This window comes from Scomber scombrus, chromosome 2, assembly GCF_963691925.1.
Source record: "Scomber scombrus chromosome 2, fScoSco1.1, whole genome shotgun sequence".
Classification (NCBI taxonomy): Eukaryota; Metazoa; Chordata; class Actinopteri; order Scombriformes; family Scombridae; genus Scomber; species Scomber scombrus.
This window is the reverse complement of record NC_084971.1, coordinates 31,382,648-31,402,995: the sequence shown is the minus strand read 5'-3', so window position 1 is coordinate 31,402,995 and position 20,348 is coordinate 31,382,648. Positions and strand designations below refer to the sequence as shown.

Here is a 20,348-nt window from a genome sequence, read left to right as displayed (position 1 = left end):
TACGTTAGCCTATAATAGCAAATCAGCTAGCTAACGTTTTTGTGTTTGTGTAATACTTTGAATAAGTTGATTCTCAGTATAATTCTGGGTCGCTTTTTGGCATCAAAACAACGTTTTTGATAACAACGTTTGATAGCAAATGTTTAATAACTAACGTTAATTACAAACGCGGTGACGTTTGCTAGCAATATGGTTTTGCATTAATGAATTAACTTAGTTAACTTATAGTTTGAAGTATGTTGTTTGCAATTGTTTGCTGCAGAGCACAGTAATTTATGTGAGTAAATAAAAATATTCCTTTTACATCAACTCCCTATTATGCTCATACGTTATATGAAACTTCCCCCTAAGTATTTTGGAAGAGGCACTGACTCAGGGGCAATCCACCTCCTCAAGAGCAGCCAAGGCTGATGAATCAGGTGATCGAAAAACTGTCACCATATATATTTAATTTCTAGTCAGATTATCTCATTAAGATGTTATAATATAAGATATAATCATATGAAAAGGGACATGTTTTTCATCTCAGGTCCATCTCTATCCTCTGCTCCATCCACTGTGCCCACTGTCCTCTCTGCTAACTCAGCTGTACCTGGTAAGTTAACAATAAAACAGCCTTTATAATTGCTCAGTGTACTGCAGAATATTCTGAGATGAATAATTTTGTCCAAAAATATTAATTTAATTTCCCTATAGGTCCTTCATCTTTGGTCATCGAGATTGATGTTTCATCTACTTTATTTATAAACCATTTGTGTTACCTTGTTTCAGGTGCCTCTGTTGATTTACATCATTATTTAAGTATTTGTCTGATATTTTTTAAATTTATTTTATTTAATACTGTCTGTATTTGTACATTTGCTGTTGCAGTTTATTTAAAACTAAAAATAATAAAGCAGATTGTGTTTACAGTAAATGATTGGTTTATTTTGTTACTTTTAGTTGCCCTAGATGACATTCGGTATCCCACTTAGTACTATATCACTTTGAATATTAAGTGTAAATCAACCCCAGGCTGCTCTTGTAGCTGAATTTTCTACCATTTCAGATAAAAAACCATAGATGGGTAAAACATGCTTGGCTGCTCTTTGAGGTTGTATGTATTGATTCTCTGTGTGGTCAGTAGGGGGAGTTGCTGACTTTGCCAAATATTAATTGAAAGATTTTTCTGTAAATTTGCAAATCTGGTGTTTACTTCCATTGCATTAATCACTGTTGATTACAATCTTACTACAACAAAAAGTTCTCACATTTAGTTTTAAAAGTGTAATCGTAATGACGGAGTAGAATAAGTAGAATACGTTTATAGTAGGTGTGTGAGTGATCAATATTCATTATTATTGGCAGTAATAGAGGGCCCCAAAATCAAATTTTGCTTAGGGCCCCATGGAGGCTTGGGCCGGCCCTGGCAGTGTGAGATACAAAAAATCATTACAGGCACATGTTGAATGTAACTGTATATTTATTTATGTCAATATGTTAATATCATTTGGACTATAGCACTGATCAGTCAATCACTGTTGTCTTATTTCTCTGGAATATACACACATGGAGAAGTTTTTAGCAAGTTAGGCAGCTACAATGATAGATCAGTGTACTGGTTGCAAAATAAGAAACATGTTTGTTCCTGTCAGAACAAAAGAAGTGTACAAAGTGTAATTTTGAAGTGAAGAGTGAGCATTACCATTCTCTAAAGCAGCATCCTCCTCAGTGGTCATCACGTCATATCTATTATTGATTTGGGCTAGCATCGCTATAGCTTGGCAACTGAGGATTAGGGGGCTAACAATACACGCGACTCAATTCATTTATGTGTTACCTGGCTGGTGGGGCAGGGGAAGAGGTGTGTGTGTGCTGCAGCTGTGCACTACTGCTGCAACGAGCCTCCGTTTGTGTCCGCTCTGCGCGTTCACGTTGACAAAGGGAGAGAGGTGTGTGCAGAGGAGGAGGGGGGGGGGGGGGGGGGAGACGCATATTGGGGCATTATTATCACACGCGTTTAATCGTCGAGCATTTATAGATTATAATATCAAAATGGGCCACATACAGTACACTGTTAAAAAAAAAAAGAAAAGAAAAGAAAAAAAGAACTTTCAAAAGGGCACTTGCTTGGTCCAGAGGGCAAAAGGCAGATGCTATAGCACCACCTAGTGTCTATCTGTGCACGTCACTGGTGGAGGGAGACCTCAGTGATGAAGCCTGAATCTGCAACACTGAAGCTTCACCACTAGAGGGGAGTGTAACATAAGAGATACTGTATCACAACCCTGAGACAACATTTTACCATCCATCACTGGTTGTTTACACACATTTAAATTTACTCAGTAGTTTTTACTTTTTATGGCTGAGTTGCTTCTTAATCTGTTTACACTTGACATTAAATTAATTAACATTTCAGAATACATTAAGATCCTGAATAGTAAACATAAATACAAACTATTTAAAGCTGAAACTTTCTGCTCACTGTCTCCCTCTGCAGCAGTGAGAGGGAACTGAAATCATGTTTCCAACTACAGAGATGTTGTGGAAGCTGGCTGTTTATTGTATATCAGTCACTGCAATACCTGGATAATGTGACATTCAGCAAAGTGTGATAGAACTGAGATTATGTTTGATGTGTGAAAATATAAACTGCACAAGAAGCAAATCAGGATTACTCAAAAGCGATTAATTACAGTATGTAAAAACATTTAATATAACAGTTTGCATTGCAGCTCTAATCCTGTAATATGGCTAAAAATAAGCTTTCATTAGTTCAGACAGAACAATCAGTAAATTATTAATCAATTGAGTCTCTCTAAATAGCATAAAATAAAATCAGTGATACAAAAATCTATGTGTAAATCAGATAGTATAAATCTGCATTTTGATGTCATTCACAATCTAATATTATCATTTACTTCAATCACAGTCAGAAAAATAGACAATTGTAATGTTACAGTGAGACAGTAGAAATAATTCATGAGATAAATGTTAGAATACTGACAACAAATACTTGACTGACAATATAACTGGTTGTGATAATGAAACTGGAAGATATACTGTAAATACATAAAATACATTGGAAATTCTGTGTCATCAATGAAATATAACTCATTACTGACATCTAGTGGCAGCAGTAGGAAATTACAAGTAGTTCAATAAAAGTTCTAGAATACTCGTGTGTTGTTTTTTAAAAATATCTTCAAAAATAAAAGCTTACCACTTGTTAGTGATACTATAATCCTGATATATGACCAAAGCTGCAAGTTATAATAATCTTCAGTATATTTCTTCTAACCCAAGTGTTAATAACACCTGCATGTATCGACAGCTCCGCCACAAAAGGACACAGGTGAGGTGGTACCACAAGTTAGCAGGTTTACTACTAAGTTCAAGCTCAAGCAAAAATTGGAAGGAAAGATTTGAAACCGAGTGTTCACAGTGGTCTGCGGCCAGTGTGTTTTTTTTTCTCATGGGGATTACTTCTATTTACTTTTACCTCATTAAATTACACATCAGCCACTTTTAAAATGAATATCCGAAATGGTGACATCATACACATGACTGAAAATAAGGATAAACATAATAGGTCCCCTTTAATTAATATTCCAGCAGTAAGCGAGACAGTGTATGAGAGTATTTTGTCATTGTTTTCCAAAACAAAACAAAAAAACCATGAGATTGCTGATGTGTTCATTTTTTGTTGACTGTGCTGTACAGTGCAGCTGGATCTTCCTCAGTTTCCTGACCTCTGGTTCTGAGAGGGAAATTTAAAAAATTGAATCAGATCTGAGTAATAATAATTTAACAGCAAATGTAACACATAAAAAACTAAAATAAGACTGTTGCTGCTGTGTTCCTGTGTGAAGAGCTGCTCACCTCGGGGCATTACCGGCTCTGTTAAAGTTGACAGCAGCGTACTCTGTAACCTCTTGTTCCTCCATGTGTCTGTGGAGTTGAGCTGAACCGATGTTGGAGTAGAGAGGATTTGCCTGGTTGTTGGAGAACTGCACGCTGGCGTACAGAACGTTATCTTGCTCTGCTGGCTGTGTCTGGAGGGTGATAGAAATGAGGAAAGTGTTGGTTTCTGTGAAGAAGGATTGTTAAGAAACAACATGACGAGCTTCCCAGTCAGATGAGTTTTCTAGTGTCACTGTAAGATAGTGAGTGTGGAAGTGTGAAACCATGATAGAATAGTATAACTCTCCCTCTTCACCCTCTCTCTGTCGTCTGGTCTCTCCTCAGCCTCAGACGATTGATTGGAGGCTCTCTTTTTCCTGGTGAGGAGAATTAATTAAAAATACAAATGACTGAATTTTGAACAATGATTTAGTGAAACAGAACTGCTTACCTCATCCATAGGAAGACAGAGAGTATTATGACAAGCAGGAGAACAGCAGCTGTTCCTCCAGCAGCGATGATTGTTATTCCTGTTCCTGTTCCTGGGGAATAGATATAAAAAGAATGCACAAACATTAATTCATGGTATTATAGTACGTTTATATACAATGTTTTGGTCATTGTATGTCAATGTATATTCCATTGTTCATTTTAAACAATAACAGTTCTTTTCAGTTTGAAACATATTTTATATGTTTAATTGTACATTTCTGTTTTATGGTATTTATTATTAGGTTACTTGTGATACTTGAATTCTCTCTTAACTTGTCTTAAAAGATATCCTGGGTATGTTGAACTTACAGGCTCTTTGACTATCTGGCAGCCTGTAGGCCTGATGTATGTAGCCTGGCTGGTCACATGTCTGAACTACGGATGTGTCATTAAAACCGAATACTCAAATAGTTGTACGCGGGGTCTAAAGTCGACCTTTGTGCTTTGGTATTTTTTGTTTGTTTTTTCTTTGAAAAACCTTAATCAAGAGTTGAGCTGTGTAGTCTACTATGAAGGGTTCATTCACAACTACTACAGAGCAATTCTCACTTTCAGCCACTAGGGGGATGTCTAAGTTTTTGTAAACCACATCCACCTTATTTTGAAGTAGAGTCTGACACGGAGTGAATTTTTACTGCTGCCCTCAGCTACGTTGACTCTGCAGTAAGTTAGTCTGCTAGTTAGCTGACTGGAGGCAACATGATGCAGACGAAGCCACACAAAAGTCCAGCGTGAAAAAGCTGCTGTCTGCTGTGATGGTTACTGAGGGAGACGGACATGACGCTAATCACCAAACTAGTAAGTGAACATTTGTAACGGCTCCTCAAAAACTCCCCATAAACACACAAATTACATTAAAAACAGTCTTTCAGCAGATACTTTAACTTCTCCAACACCAGCTGGAGATTTAACTCCTCCAGTGTGTCCACAGTTTGTCCCAAAACCTTCTCTTGGTCTGTTGTGTCTGAATACTTTTGGTCACATCTCAACTTCCTCTAAATGAAAAAGTGCAGCAGTGTAATATTTGACTCTGTGCAGTGTGAAGACATATCCCCTTGGCTGCTTGTATTCATGAGCACTTCTCTCTCCACTAGTTAAATATAAATACAATAAAAAATGCATTATATTATATTATAATATCACTCAGCATCACTACTCCTTTGAAATATAATTTGTGGATAAGAAACAAGAGTTTTCTCTTGCTCAGATCTCTCTTTACCATGATTTCAATTGAGCTGATTCCTCCAATCAGCAGTGAATCACACAAACATGTTTTACTGTATAAGTATAATGAATATGCCACATTGGATATGCTTAACCTGACCCAACAACACAGACATAACTCAGGAGGGAACACGCTCATAAAGCGTCTTAAAGCTCTTAAACACTGATGACTGCTCTTTATAATGCAGCAGCAGGTTTGTTTCTGAATCTTGATATCAGCTTTCCCTCATTCATTCTTCTTATTGGACACTGTGGAGTTTTACAACATGGGTTGCATCACATCAGATGGTGTGTAATGAGTCTGAGTGCAGTGTGTTTGTAGCTGAATTGGAAAACGTACCTTTTACAACAATCAGATGTAAGGTGGAGTTATGATGTCCTCTTCTGTTCTGGGCTTCACAGTAATAATTCCCACTGTGTTCAGGTCTGACATCAGTGATGGTGAAGATCTGTCCTGATGCTTTTGGTGAGTCTTCATTCTCCTTGTACCAGGTGTAATTAGCTGCTGGGTTAGCATCACTGCTACAGGTCAGATTCACTGAAATGCCCTCCACTATCTCAGCAGAGGGACTCACTGACACAGAGGGAAGCTTTGGAGCATCTGGTGGAGATTCATTGACTGATTATTACAAGTTTTGTATACAAAATTAGTAGTGAGAATGAGTAAAACTACCTCTTAGACTTCTACTGTATCTGCTAACAATAGTACAAGCTGAATAAATACTGTATGTTTTTATTCTCTATGTTTTGAAAAAGACAAACTTGTGCAAATACGTTTTTAATTGCTTTTAGAAAAAGCTGTTTCACTCACATTTCACATCCATAATGTATTCAGATGTATTCTTCCCAAGCTGGTTCTCAGCTGTACAGTAATACTCTCCAGAGTCAGAGGACTGGATGGAGCTGAAGAGAAGCTGTGGTTCTTTACTGAGAGGTTGAAGGTCTGGATTTACACTCTCATTGTACCAGGTGTAATTAGCTGCTGGGTTAGCATCACTGCTACAGGTCAGAGTCACTGAACCGCCCTCAATGATTTCACCAGAGGGACTCAGTGACACAGAGAGAAGCTTTGGAGCATCTGTAAAAGATGAACACATAATAACTTGAAGATAAGAATGTCAAAGTCTGTTTAATTTTCGGATAAGTTATATTCTAAAACAATAATGAATGCAGGAATAAATAAAATAAAGGAGAATGCATTTTCACTTTAATTTTTTATGTTTGAATATTGCAGGTAGTTTTAGACTCCTGTTGGTGGGAGCACACTGCTAATTACTAGTCTTTAATTCTCTCACTCACACACACACACACACACACACACACACACACACACACACACACACACACACACACACACACACACACACACACACACACACACACACAGTTCTTTACTTTTTAAAGCTGTTTCACTCACATTTCACATCAATAAAGATGTATTCAGATGTCTTCTTCCCCAGCTGGTTCTCAGCTGTGCAGTAATACTCTCCAGAGTCAGAGGACTGGATGGAGCTGAAGACAAACTGTGGCTCTTTACTGAGAGGTTGAAGGTCTGGATTTACATTCTTCTTGTACCAGGTGTATTTAGCTGCTGGGTTAGCATCACTGCTACAGGTCAGAGTCACTGAACTGCCCTCAATGATTTCACCAGAGGGACTCAGTGACACAGAGAGAAGCTTTGGAGCATCTGTAAAAGATGAACACATAATAACTTGAAGATAAGAATGTCAAAGTCTGTTTAATTTTCGGATAAGTTATATTCTAAAACAATAATGAATGCAGGAATAAATAAAATAAAGGAGAATGCATTTTCACTTTAATTTTTTATGTTTGAATATTGCAGGTAGTTTTAGACTCCTGTTGGTGGGAGCACACTGCTAATTACTAGTCTTTAATTCTCTCACTCACTCACACACACACACACACACACACACACACACACACACACACACACACACACACACACACACACACACACACACACACACACACACACACACACACACACACACACACAGTTCTTTACTTTTTAAAGCTGTTTCACTCACATTTCACATCAATAACGATGTATTCAGATGTCTTCTTCCCCAGCTGGTTCTCAGCTGTGCAGTAATACTCTCCAGAGTCAGAGGACTGGATGGAGCTGAAGACAAGCTGTGGCTCTTTACTGAGAGGTTGAAGGTCTGGATTTACATTCTTCTTGTACCAGGTGTATTTAGCTGCTGGGTTAGCATCACTGCTACAGGTCAGAGTCACTGAACTGCCCTCAATGATTTCACCAGAGGGACTCAGTGACACAGAGGGAAGATTTGGACCATCTGTAGGAGGTGATATGAACACATTTTAACTTGACTATGAGATGTTATCATAAAACAAAATCTGTTTCATTTGATTATAATGTATACTCTAAAACAATAGATATAGAATAACAGTATTATTCATTTTCACATTTTTTTTAACATTGTATTATTGCCACTGACCAGAGTACTGACCCAGGTACTCACTGTCTTTAATGCAGGTGGTGTGTGTGTGTGTGTGTGTGTGTGTGTATTATTACAGTGTGTGTGTGTGTGTGTGTGTGTGTGTGTGTGTTGTCAATAACTCTAAATGTTATTGGCCCTATAGATTCAGATATTGTAGATCTACCTTCCTCGTTGTCACTCACCTGTTTTGTTTCTTTCTATAAATCCTGCTGTGACATCACGTTGCTTGTATTGTGTGTCCTGTACTTAACTACACTTACACACCTTAGCACAAGCTAGCATTTTATTAAAAGAAACAACTAACATCACATTTTGGTCAGTGTAAAAAAAGTTATGTTGATAAAAGTGCAAGAATAAATTAAACTATGTAAGAGTTAAAACTTAGTCTGACTTCTTGTAAACTATTTGGGTCAAAGTTTTCACTCTATGCGTTAATGAAGAGAAGAGAAAACTCACACACTGAAGGAGAGCGGAAAGACTCGTATCCTGATAGAGCACAATAGTAGTAGTCATCAGGATTATATTGGTTCAGATTAAAGTAAACTGTCCTCTCCCCAGTTGGTTGGTCGTTCTTGTACCAGATATAGGGAATATAATCAGGCATCTGACAATTACTGTGACATGTCAATACTGTCCTGGTGGGATGCTGTTTGGATGAAGATGGTCTAACATGGACTTGGAGGCCTGGATCAACTAATAAATATAATTTCAGAATTAACTGTTAACACACAGTACAGACAAGTAAATACTCACATGTTCACAGTAACATTTCCTAAATGGTTAGATTTGGTGGAGAAATGAGCTTATCAGAGAATTCAAGCAGCAATAATTCTTCTAACTAACATTAATATTCACATAGATGAACATTAGATTTGAGAGAAATCAACATTATTAAGAGCTTTGCAAATAATGAGGAGATTGTGGCAGCAGATGGCGTTAGCATTAGCATGTAAGCAGAGTAATAGTAAAAAGTTTGAATGGACACACTCCTTTGGATATGAAGACCGTTATTAGTCAGCTGGTAGCCAAGTAGCTGGTAAAGCTCTGTGCTCTGCTTAAAATAATGCTTTGCTCCATTTAAAAAAAAAAAAGTTACCTGTGACAGTCAAAGTGACTCCAGGTGAACCAGTAAAACTCCCTCCTGGTTGGTTTGTTGTGAACCTGAACTTGTACTCAGCTGAGTCACTCTCTCTCAGGTCTGTGATTCTCAGAGTGCAGTCGTTCTTATCACAGTGATACTGCACACGACCTGTGTAGTCTGAGTCTGTTGTCAGATCTACAGGTTCATTATTACTCCATTTAGTTAACCAGAGTGTTTCATCAACATCAGTATCAAGGTCATTTATCTTGGATGGGTATCTGTAGGTGCAGTGCATGCCCACTGTTGATCCTTTTAAGGCACAGATGTGAGTAGAAGTGTAAGTCACTCCCCAGCCCTTCTGACCCTGTACCACTGTAACACAGAGCACATCAGAAACCACAATCAGATTTATAACAACATCCACACTTTTACTTACCTGCAAAGGAAACTAAGAAAAAAGTCTACAAATATTTAGTTTGCTTAATGTCTGATTTAAAGAAACAAAACTGAATTTAATTAATTAATTAATAAAAACCAAGTGAAAGTTTTTGAGATGGTTTAAAGATAGATTCATTTTTTTAACATTACTTGTCTTCCTCAGTAGTGTTTTGTACTTTATTTGTCTCACATACAGTTGTACAGTGAATTTCATTCTCTGCATTTAACATCTTAAGTATTAGGAGCATTGAGCAGCCATTGTGCAGCTTCCAGGGACTAACTCCAAATCTGTGTCAGTGCTTTCATCACAGGTACTGACAGGAGAATTAACCTATCATACATGTTTTTGTAAACCTAAACAAGCAAAAGGAGAACATGTGAACTCCAACCAGAAAGACCCTGCCCCAGTCGGGTATCAGAACCAAGACCTTCTTGCTGTGAGGTAACAGTGCTAACCACCAAGCCACCGTGAAAAACAAGGCACAGTAAAGTATTAATTTAAGTATTTGATTAACTTAAAAATAAGCCAAATGTTATTTTAAGTGTAGAAACAATTAACGTGATTCAAGTCCTGTTTTGGATAAATAATGTATGTAAATACATTTTTTAATAAAAAAAACCCCCAAAACATCTGTGTGTATCGGTCAATCAAAAAAAAAAAAAGTCCCAGCCATTATCAAAAAAAAACCCTATATCTCTTGGCTGCAGAGTTTTAAGGATAGACTGTGTATCACTTTACAGGTCAAATACAAACATGGCGACCTGAGAATTAATGTTTTTTTCTCTCTGAAACTCTCTTCAGGTTGCTCTGAACAAGATATCAATGTTCAAGTTCAAGATATCTTTATTGTCCCCGAGGGGCAAGTTGTGGTGCAGCCAGCAGCAAAACAATAGAAATGACAATAGCGTACCTGTAGTGTAAATGTAGATATACAGTACCTGACACAGAGAGAAGGAAGACAACAAATCCACTCGCTGCTGCTGTTAAACCCATAGCTGCTCCTCTCATCTCTCTGACTTCAGAAACAATAAAACATGTTTGTCCAAGAAGGAAAAAGACAAGACTTCAATGTAGAAGGACGTTGTCTTCATAAGATCACGTCTCTCTGTGGTCTGCAGGCAGAAGACAGAAGTCAAGCTGTTAAAAATGAACCCCATTTCCTTCCTCTTTACATTATTAAAAAAATGAGACTGTAATTGGCTGTCCACCATTTTGTTACCCAGAATGCCGATGGTAGCAGGACACCAAATGAATATGACCTCAGTTCCTTGTTTTATTACTCTTGAATGTATTGCAATAATTTAAGTAAAGGCATTTTTGCCAAATGAAAGTTGAACAGACTGAAACACTGTGATACTATTAATATTCCAGCAGTAAGTGAGACAGTGTGCAGGAGTTTTTGTAATTTCTTTCAAAATTGAAAATCATGTGTTCATGAGGTTTTGCTGACTTTTTAACATTACTGATAATGACATGACTGTTAATTGTTCTTCGTTGGCTCAAAAACAATTACATCAGTTTGATCTTTGTTTAATTGAAGAACATTCTGACACTTTCAATGCACTTACTTATTCTTCCATAGTACTCTGGTGATATGGTTATGTAAATGTGTGTGTGATCTGCAAAGTTATGTTAAGATATTTTGAGCCTTGGTGAACTCAGCATGTCTTTTTTGTCCACTCAGATGTGTAATTACTTATTGACATTATATGGCCTCTGTCCTTTAGGTAAGATTCAAACCAGTTAAGGACTGTGCCAGAAAGTCCCACCCAGTTTTTCAGTCAACTTAGTAATATGTTGTGGTCAACTGTGTCAGATGCAGCACTGAGATCCAGTAATACTAACACGGAAATACTGCCACTGACCTGAAGTCCTTAACAAGAGCAGTCTCAGTGCTGTGTCAAGTTACTGCTGAGGTAAGTGTGAAAACCACAAAGAAATGCAGAACATGAAGTGTGGGAAACTACGAAAAGCCGCCAAAATAGAAGAGGTGTCAATAAGTGCTCAAAGTGAAGGGCAACTGTTACAGTTGTCCAGCTCTACAGTACAGAGTGCTGAAATTAACAAACAGTGTTCATGCATATGCATGCATAGAAATATATGCATCTAACAATCTATAGAGGGAGGTTGGACAAACCATATCAGCCAGGCCCCACCCCCACCACTCATGACGCAGACACATCTAAACATCTTATTACAGTGTTCAGCAATCAATACTGATGTTATTTTTGCCTTCATTCAACAGCTATAGCTTACATAGGAATAAACAGAAGTGAATGTTTGATGTTGTAAAATTGAAAAGTTACTCATCATACTGCATCACACTTACATGTCCTACAATGTAAATGCAGATATACAGTACCTGACACAGAAAGACGGAAGACATTAAAATACATCAAATAACGTTCACAACATGTAATAGTCATATCAGTAAACTGTTCTACTTACAGCAGAGAAGGATGTTGTCTGTTAAGATGCTCGTCGTCTGTGATCTGTGAGCAGAAGTCAGATATCAAGCTTAAATTATATGAGTACATTTCCTTCCTCTTTCTTATTATTATGAATATGCATGAGGGGCCAACGTGACATGATCTATGTTAGAGAGGATAACAGATACGTGTTCAGGCCTTTTTAGCAATTTAAAGAGAGAAGAGAAATAATGAGAAACTTTTTTTCATCTCACTCTTTTTAAGTGTGTTTACAGTTCAGTGTCTAAAGAAGTCACGTGACATATGTCTGACATTTGATTTGATGCATCTCTTCACACTCCTAGTGCATGTTGAGACACTGAATACACCACCATGAGTTCAAAGAGATGTAGTGCATCAGTACGGGAAGTAAGAAGTTACATGCTGAACAGTGTTTATTGTAAGTATTAAGAAACAAATACAAATTAAAGTACATCAGAGAAATGATGCAGAAATCTATGTGTAAATCAGATCATGAAATGTTTTATATCTACAGTTGTAAACTCACTCATTCACAATCATTCTGACTGTAACACAGAGCACATCAGAAATCAGTTCTTCTGCTGTTTAACGATGCAATGATGCTCTGTACAGCTCATCTTTTTGACCTGTGAACCATGATACAGTTTAACTCTCTGCATTTTACCAATGTTAAGTATTAGGAGCAGTGAGTAGCCTTTGTTTAGCACCTAGGAAGTAACTCAAGATCTATGTCAGTGCTTTCATCACAGGAGAATTGACCACAGGCAGAAGACAGAAGTCAAGCTGTTAAAAAGAAACCACATTTCCTTCCTCTTTAAGAATATTTGCAATCCTTTATGCCATCCATTAATGATGTTTTTCATGACTCGGAACCATGTTTCTACCATGTTTCTTATGTGAAGGCATTAAGTGAATTGAATCTTATGATGGTTTTATTATGATAGGAGGATATCACTTGCCCCACAGCTACAGTGACATGAAATATCTGGATTGAATTCAGTGTCAGTGTGAAGCATCAATAAATATATCTACATATTGACCTTACTTCACATCATTTAGATATCATAACAGACTGTTATTAAGGTGGATTTTACTCTATGAATTGAGTAGGTTCAAAAATGTTCAACTCAACCTTAAAACGACAGTCAGGTGCCCAAATGAACAATGAAAGAGGTTTAACTTCATGCAATCATTCATCCTCTTGATACTGACCATTAGAAGATCCACTTCAAATGTGCTTACAGTGTCAGTGATGGGGGACAAAATCCACAGTTCTCATTTTGAGCAAAAGTGAATTTAAATGTTTAACTGTTGATAATGAGGCTTCAGCCATGTAAGTTATTCAGATGAAGTGGATAGCTTCCACAGCTACAGCCTTTTTAGTAACAAAATAATCCCTCTTTGTGTCTCTTGAAGTCTTTCCCTGTTCAGTTGCAATGAAAGGATCGGCATAAAAAGAGGGAATTTGGCACAACTGAAACATTGAAAGATAATTGACTTGATTGACAAATTTGGATGGCTGAAACTTCATATTAACTTTGCATCACTTCAACAGGAAGCACAGTAGGAATCTAATAATCAGGACCTCTTAATGGCCAGTATGATAAAGAGGAATGTTTAGGCTACATCAAGAAAAAAAGTTTTAATGTTAGGACAGATGTGAAAATGTTGCACCTATCCTCTAACTGTTGTCAGTGTTTAAATGATCTTTATCCAGAGATTTTTTTTGCTTGTATACACCATAGACTGTATATATAATGGACGTAACATCCGTGACGTCACCCATTGGTTTGTGGACTGCTGCTGGAAGCCAATAGTATCGGATCTGAGCAGCGCCATCTTGAACATTTCCGGTGCATACCGGGAAAAATAAAAACATGGATTCTACTTATATGGGCATCAGGAGGAGCATGAGGTGCCCTCCTGAACCTGTGAACCAATCAACCTGTCAATCACGACGTAGCCACGCCCTAATGCATACCCTGCTTTATCGTCAAATATAAAATCAGGGAGGCCAAAATTTCACAAATGAACATCATACTGCATTGAAGAAGGCTTTAAACTAGTGATTGAGACCATAAACACATTTTGAAAACGTTTACTGAGGTTATAAATCAAGTGAGAAGTTGGTGAATTCTCCATTGACTTGTATAGAGACGGAAGTCCTTTTGACACCAAAACGGTCGCCCCCTGGTGGCCTTTTGATAGAATGCAGTTTTAAGTTACTTCCGTGTTGGCATCATTGCAGAGGACCGGAACTCCCCTCCTGGTATAGACCATAATTACACTTTAACATTAAATTAGGCAATCTGGTTTAGAGGAATGTGTCTCATATGGTCTATTAAGGATTACTAATCTTACCATTTTATTGTAAGTCTTAATATCTTGCAGTATATGTTCTCCGGTGTATTCTGTCACTGTGTGCAGACTTTGTGAATTGAATTTCAGCAGCAGTCCAGCATGAGATTGAAGGTTAAAAGGGGGATTTTCAGGTACTTAAGCTTTGCTCTGACACACACACACACACACACACACACACACACACACACACGCACACACACACACACACACACACACACACACACACACACACACACACACACACACACACACACACACAACACACACACACACACACACACACACACACACACACACACAGGTCATCTTACCTGCCTTTGCAGTTAAGGGTTTATTCTGTCGGGTTTGGTATCCAAGGATTAGTGCTCCATGTCTCCTTGAATGTACCAATACATTTACAAAATGAGTAAAAAGAGGAGAGTGATAGCATTTTACTAACGAGGTTTCCCTATATTTCACAAATGAAACCCCAGTATGCACAGATGTTGGTGATATATGTATCAAATTATGTTTTAATGTCCAAGTTAAAATGGAGCTAAATTTGGTTGAAATGTTAATACAATCATGACTATATAGACATCAAAAGAAACATATTTTTTCAGCAAATTTGGCCCAGTTTTAATGTAGACATGCTTATTTTGGGGGTCCTTATATACTATTTTTTGAAAGTTTATGTTTAATTTGACTAATTCGACAGTGTTAGAATGAATTAAAATCTCCTGCAGCCCTTGATTTTATGACTTCTGAATCAGTGATGTTTCTCCAATCTCGGTTTTTGAGTGCAGTCCAAGTCTCTGTCTGACTCAGAGCTCAGAGCAGGCGGATAGACAAAGCCCTGAAAAAGGGTCTGGTCCCTCGACTCTCCTGGCCCTTTGTTCAAAGTGGGGCTGTGATGTACTCGCTGTTTTAAAAAGGACCCTTTTCAGCTAGGCCGTAAGGCGATCCTGGGCCTTTCCTAGCCAGGGTGTGCCTCGGGCGTCTCTGGTTTACCTGCGGGACCTCAAGGGGTGGGGTGGGGTGGGCTGGTCCTCGCTGGGTTGGGAAGCGGTGGAGGGCAGAGGAAGGGAAAAGCAGCTGGTCAGTGGGAAGAGGGAGAGAGACAGAGAGAGACCTAGAGAGAGGAGGGGAGGATGGAGGGATGGATGTAAGGTGAGAACGCTGAGAAAGGACAAATAAACAAAGGTGGCGATGAGGGTCTGAGGTGAATTAATTATATCAAGCTCTTTCTCTCGTTGGCAACAGTCTCCAGAGACAGCAGCACAGGGAACAGTAGACAGTGGATACAGTATTAGTCTACTATAGACCGGCTTAGAAACCCGCAGCTTTTAAGGAGTCAACCAACTGTGTAACACGTAGATTTCAAGATTCCTCCGTGAAAATGTAGGTCTGTAATGCACATTTTATTGTTTGGCTATGTCCTTTGGATGAACTGGAGTTGCTCAAACTTCCACTTGTACTCAATAACTCGAAAATAAAATCTAATTCAGCAAATCGCACACAGTTCACAGAGGTAATGCATATCCAAAAGCTCTGATTAAAGAGCAACTGGACGTCTAGTAGGTTCTTGAAGACGTTTCGCTGCTTGTTGGGCTTCTTCAGTTCGGAAGCAAATGCATACTCTCGGAGGATGAACCCTTTCCATTTTGGCCACTCCATGAGCTTTACTGCAACATCATCCAGAGGTATTAGATATCCAATAATGTAACAGAGTTCATGGTCCCAAGAAGATAAAACCTTTTCTCATCATTATGTTGATTGGTTTAATTTGGAGCAACCAAAGAGTTGATGATTCAATTACTCCCCATGAAGATGCTTCATAAAATACCAGTGTCAATCCATCTGATAGCTGTTTCCCCTTCTACTTATAGCATTTCCATCATAAATCAATCAATTGTTCATTCACACATGTACACTCACATCAAGTCAGCTTCTGGGAAATAAGAAAATAATTTACACAAAGGCAATTAAAGATCATAAATATAGATTCTTTTCATCTCTGAAAATATTCTCATGGCTCTCAACTTTACATCAGTGTTTTTTTCGACTTTAGTTCATCAACAATAAGATTGAGTCTGCTGTGGGTTTGGATCCTGACAGAGAATTTCCTTCCAAATGAGTTGGCTACTGTTAAATAAAAACATATTACCCCTACTGTTTGCTGACATAAAGCACATTGCCTGTAAGCCTACAATTACAGTTATGAGTCACCTTTCGACTTTTGGTTTTAAAACTGTTGTTTTTGAGGATATTATTAAAATATCAACCAATCAACGATACTTTAACGATCCACACGAAGAAAATAAAGATGGCTGTGCTTGTTTTTTTTGGAATGAAGCATTTTATTTGCAAAGTCAACATTTAAAAGATCATATTTAGAAGTTTTGTAGTTTTTTCTGTGTTACATTAACTTTGAGTGCTGAATAGGAAGGAAAAAAGAGGAGGAGTGTTTTGCTGTGGTTTGCTGTTTCTGGCTGAGTGAGCAGTCTCAGTGGGATGTGATAAGTTGTTCATATGGTTTGAACTTGATACTTATTTTGTGAGTTTTCATCAGCCCTTCATTTACAGTATACCAGTGGTTTCCAACCTGGTGGGTCCGAACTCCCCTTAAGGGGTTGATTAATGAAAGGAAAATATGATTTCTCTTATAAAAATGTATTATTACTTTTTTTCAGAGAGTTATCTCTTCTGGATTTTTAATAACTACTGAAATGTAAGAATCTGTGACAGGACCACCACTTTTTGATTAAACGAAGCTCACTGACACTGTCACAAGTAGTTTTAAGGAAAGAATAACATTTATTCAGATAATTAAATATGAAAATAAAAGAATAACATTGACTGTACATAGGCATAGATAAAAAATTTAAAAAAAAACTTTAGAAGAGATTGTACAAAATTTAGAAGAAAACTAGGGTAAATAAACATAAACATATATATGCAAACCATATTGTAACTATTAAGCTTCATACTTGAACTTGGAAACAGTGCAAAACAATCAATTCAATTTCTATTACATGGTCTCCATCAGCAGATGAAGTTTGCTAAGTTGTAATGGATCAATTTACATTCAAACTTTACATTTTTTCTTATTTCTTTTCATGCATACATGAAGCAGAGGCCCTAAATGTGCTCAAAATAATGTGTAGTGTGATCTTAAGCTTCCTGACAACTGTGCAAACTCCCTCTGCTGGTGGAAAGCATGTGACATACAGCTGAGAGCTCAAGAATAAGCAGGACCTTAATTTGATACTTCAACCCTATCCCGACCAGTTTATATTCATATTTATCCTGTTTAGGAGTCTATCTATAGAGTCTGGAAGGTAATTTTTGCATGACAAAACAAACAAACAAACACACACACACACACACACACACACACACACACACACACACACACACACACACACACACACACACACACACACACACACACACACACACACACACACACACACACACAAACAAACAACACTTGTAAATGTCACTCGGAAACCTAATATCAACACATAATATAATATAACGCATATAAAGCTGCTACATCCGGAAGTATTTCATAGTCGTTGCTTCTGCGGATTATTTTGAAATGTATGACAGGAAGTCGCCTTATTTGGTTACGTCTAGCTTGACGCACTAGTGACAAACCGAGGGGGCAGAGCTGCGCGTGTGACAAACTCAATAATATCGGAGTGACAGTAAGTGTTTAACTCAGAAAATTAGAGGAAATGAATCTTGACAGGCAGCTGCATTCAGAACAGGCGAACGTTTAAAAAGTGATCAGCTTCAGGAGTAAAATTCATCTGATATTCAGTCTGCAGTCTTGCTCATTATGAGTTAATTAATGAGGAACTGCGATGAGAACGTTACAAAGAAGGAAGACGCAGAGTGGATGGGAAATCGACACGAAATTACAACTATGAAAAACAAGAAGATGGGTTTAAATAACAGACCCAGGAAGGTTTTAATACTCTGTGGAATATAAATAACTTTTTTTTTTGGGTTCTACGATGCATAGGAGATGGGTACGTCGGAGTTTGCCTCTCTTCATTTTCACTTTCTTCATAATTCTGTACGTGGATTTTCAATTACGCACCAGCAGCCTTCCCAAACTCAGTGTGGTTCACCGTCCATCACCCGGTGCGCACCAGCGCTCCATCCAGCAGGTTCCCATCGCGGCCAAGGGCGCACAGAAACCGGTTAGTAAAAGCAGCAGCAACAACAACGGTGGTGGTGGTGGTGGTGACCTACATGTCGCGAAGGAAAGACACACCACCTCCAAGGGTGCACGTGTCACCCAGGCAAAATTGAAGCAGCAGGACATTTTCATCGCTGTGAAGACCACCGGGAGGTTCCACAGGACGCGTCTTGCGCTCCTTTTGGAGACGTGGATCTCCAGAACCAAGGCGCATGTGAGTATTTCTTTCACTTACATTTACTTTTCAGTCATCCACCTGCTGCTTTCATCTACAGACACTTGTTGTATAGGCCTACAATAACCTCCCATCCCACTAGAAAATCATCAGAGGCTTCATTAAAAGCGTGTTAGTCACTTTTATCCCAATGAAAATGTTAAAAGTGGGTTGTTTATCTCTCTGTGACCACAGAATTACCCCTAACAGAACGATCCTGATAAACCAGAGCTAATGAGATGGATAGAGGGGATTTTATTAGGACTCATCTGGACATATAAAGTTGCATTAATTCACATTTCTTGTATTTCTCTTCAGTCCCTGTATACATGTCATTTTCCAATATGTCCATATACTACATTTCTGGATGGCACATATTGATATTGAAACAGCTAGAGGTTAAAAATTGAACTCCTGAACTAATTTCAAGTCAACATTGTATACATATATCACAGTTGATTTCGTATATATCTGATCTGTCATTTGGCCCAAGAAGGCACGTGAGCGTGACAGTGAAACGAAAACAATCATTTCCTTCCTGTTTTCAAGCTGTTTTAAGCTGATTACTGATCATTCTGATAGACTTGGCCTGATTTTACTTCCTGACTTATTGGTTGTCTGTTTGATTGATTTAATTGTTGATAACATGAAAACAGAAGTATATTAAGTAATGATACTAAATGGACTCTATTTGCAGCTTTCGAAACCTTGTTGTCAATCTGAAAAGGCAGAACTGTACCTTCTCTCTCACATCAGTATCATTTTTTTGTGGCTTTAATAGCAGGGGTCTAAACTGAGTTTTCAAATTGGATAATGTACAGTATAATCACCCTGTCAGGGTTTAATTTTCTTTAGGGAGTCCAGCAAGCTTGAGGTCATCAGTTTTTGTGAAAGATTTGACAAGACTTTTGTGGCTGCCTCAGAAAGGAGCAAAACTGGTAGAAAGCCTAGTCTTTGGGTTATGTGTTATTCTACCATCAGTCTAGTTTAAAAGCTCAGTTTTTACAGATTTTCCTTATTAAATCGATGGCAGATTGCTGTTGAATGTTTGAGTCGGAATAAGATTTTGATCACACAAGTAGTTCTGGTTATTTCAGGCAGCAGTAAACCCTATTCACCCCTTGTCTTCCTTCATTTCAATTCAATTCTAAGGTTATTTATTGGCTTGAAATACACATTTCGTTATTGCAGAAGAAATAACAGAACACCAGGGCTGGGAAATGTTTCAGTGTTGGGCTCATATTGTTCTGATTTAATGACTTCATACTTTCAGGGTACACAATTTGGTTTGAATAAACACTAAAACGCTAAAATTGATCGATATTTGAAAATATGTTTATCCTTCAGTCCATTGTCTTGATTACTTATTTAAAAGTTTCAATATGTGATATGTGTCTAACCTGGAACATATGAAAAAAATAGCATGACAAAGTTATTGATTATTGTGATTATGAGTCTGATACTCTAAGGCCTTGTCCCAAAACACAGCCTTGTCCTTTGCATATCGATATGTAGACTCACAGTGCGAGG

General features: G+C 37.9%; 1 protein-coding gene across 1 annotated transcript in view; it reads left to right on the top strand.

Annotated features, from left to right (window-relative positions):
• Positions 1-18,129: 18,129 nt before the first annotated feature.
• Positions 18,130-20,348, top strand: part of mfng (MFNG O-fucosylpeptide 3-beta-N-acetylglucosaminyltransferase) — a 103,458-nt gene continuing 101,239 nt past the window's right edge. The window contains exon 1 of the mRNA XM_062436746.1: positions 18,130-18,818. Within this exon, the coding sequence (XP_062292730.1) occupies positions 18,417-18,818 (402 nt within the window). The 5' untranslated portion in view covers positions 18,130-18,416. The remainder of the gene's footprint in view (positions 18,819-20,348) is intronic.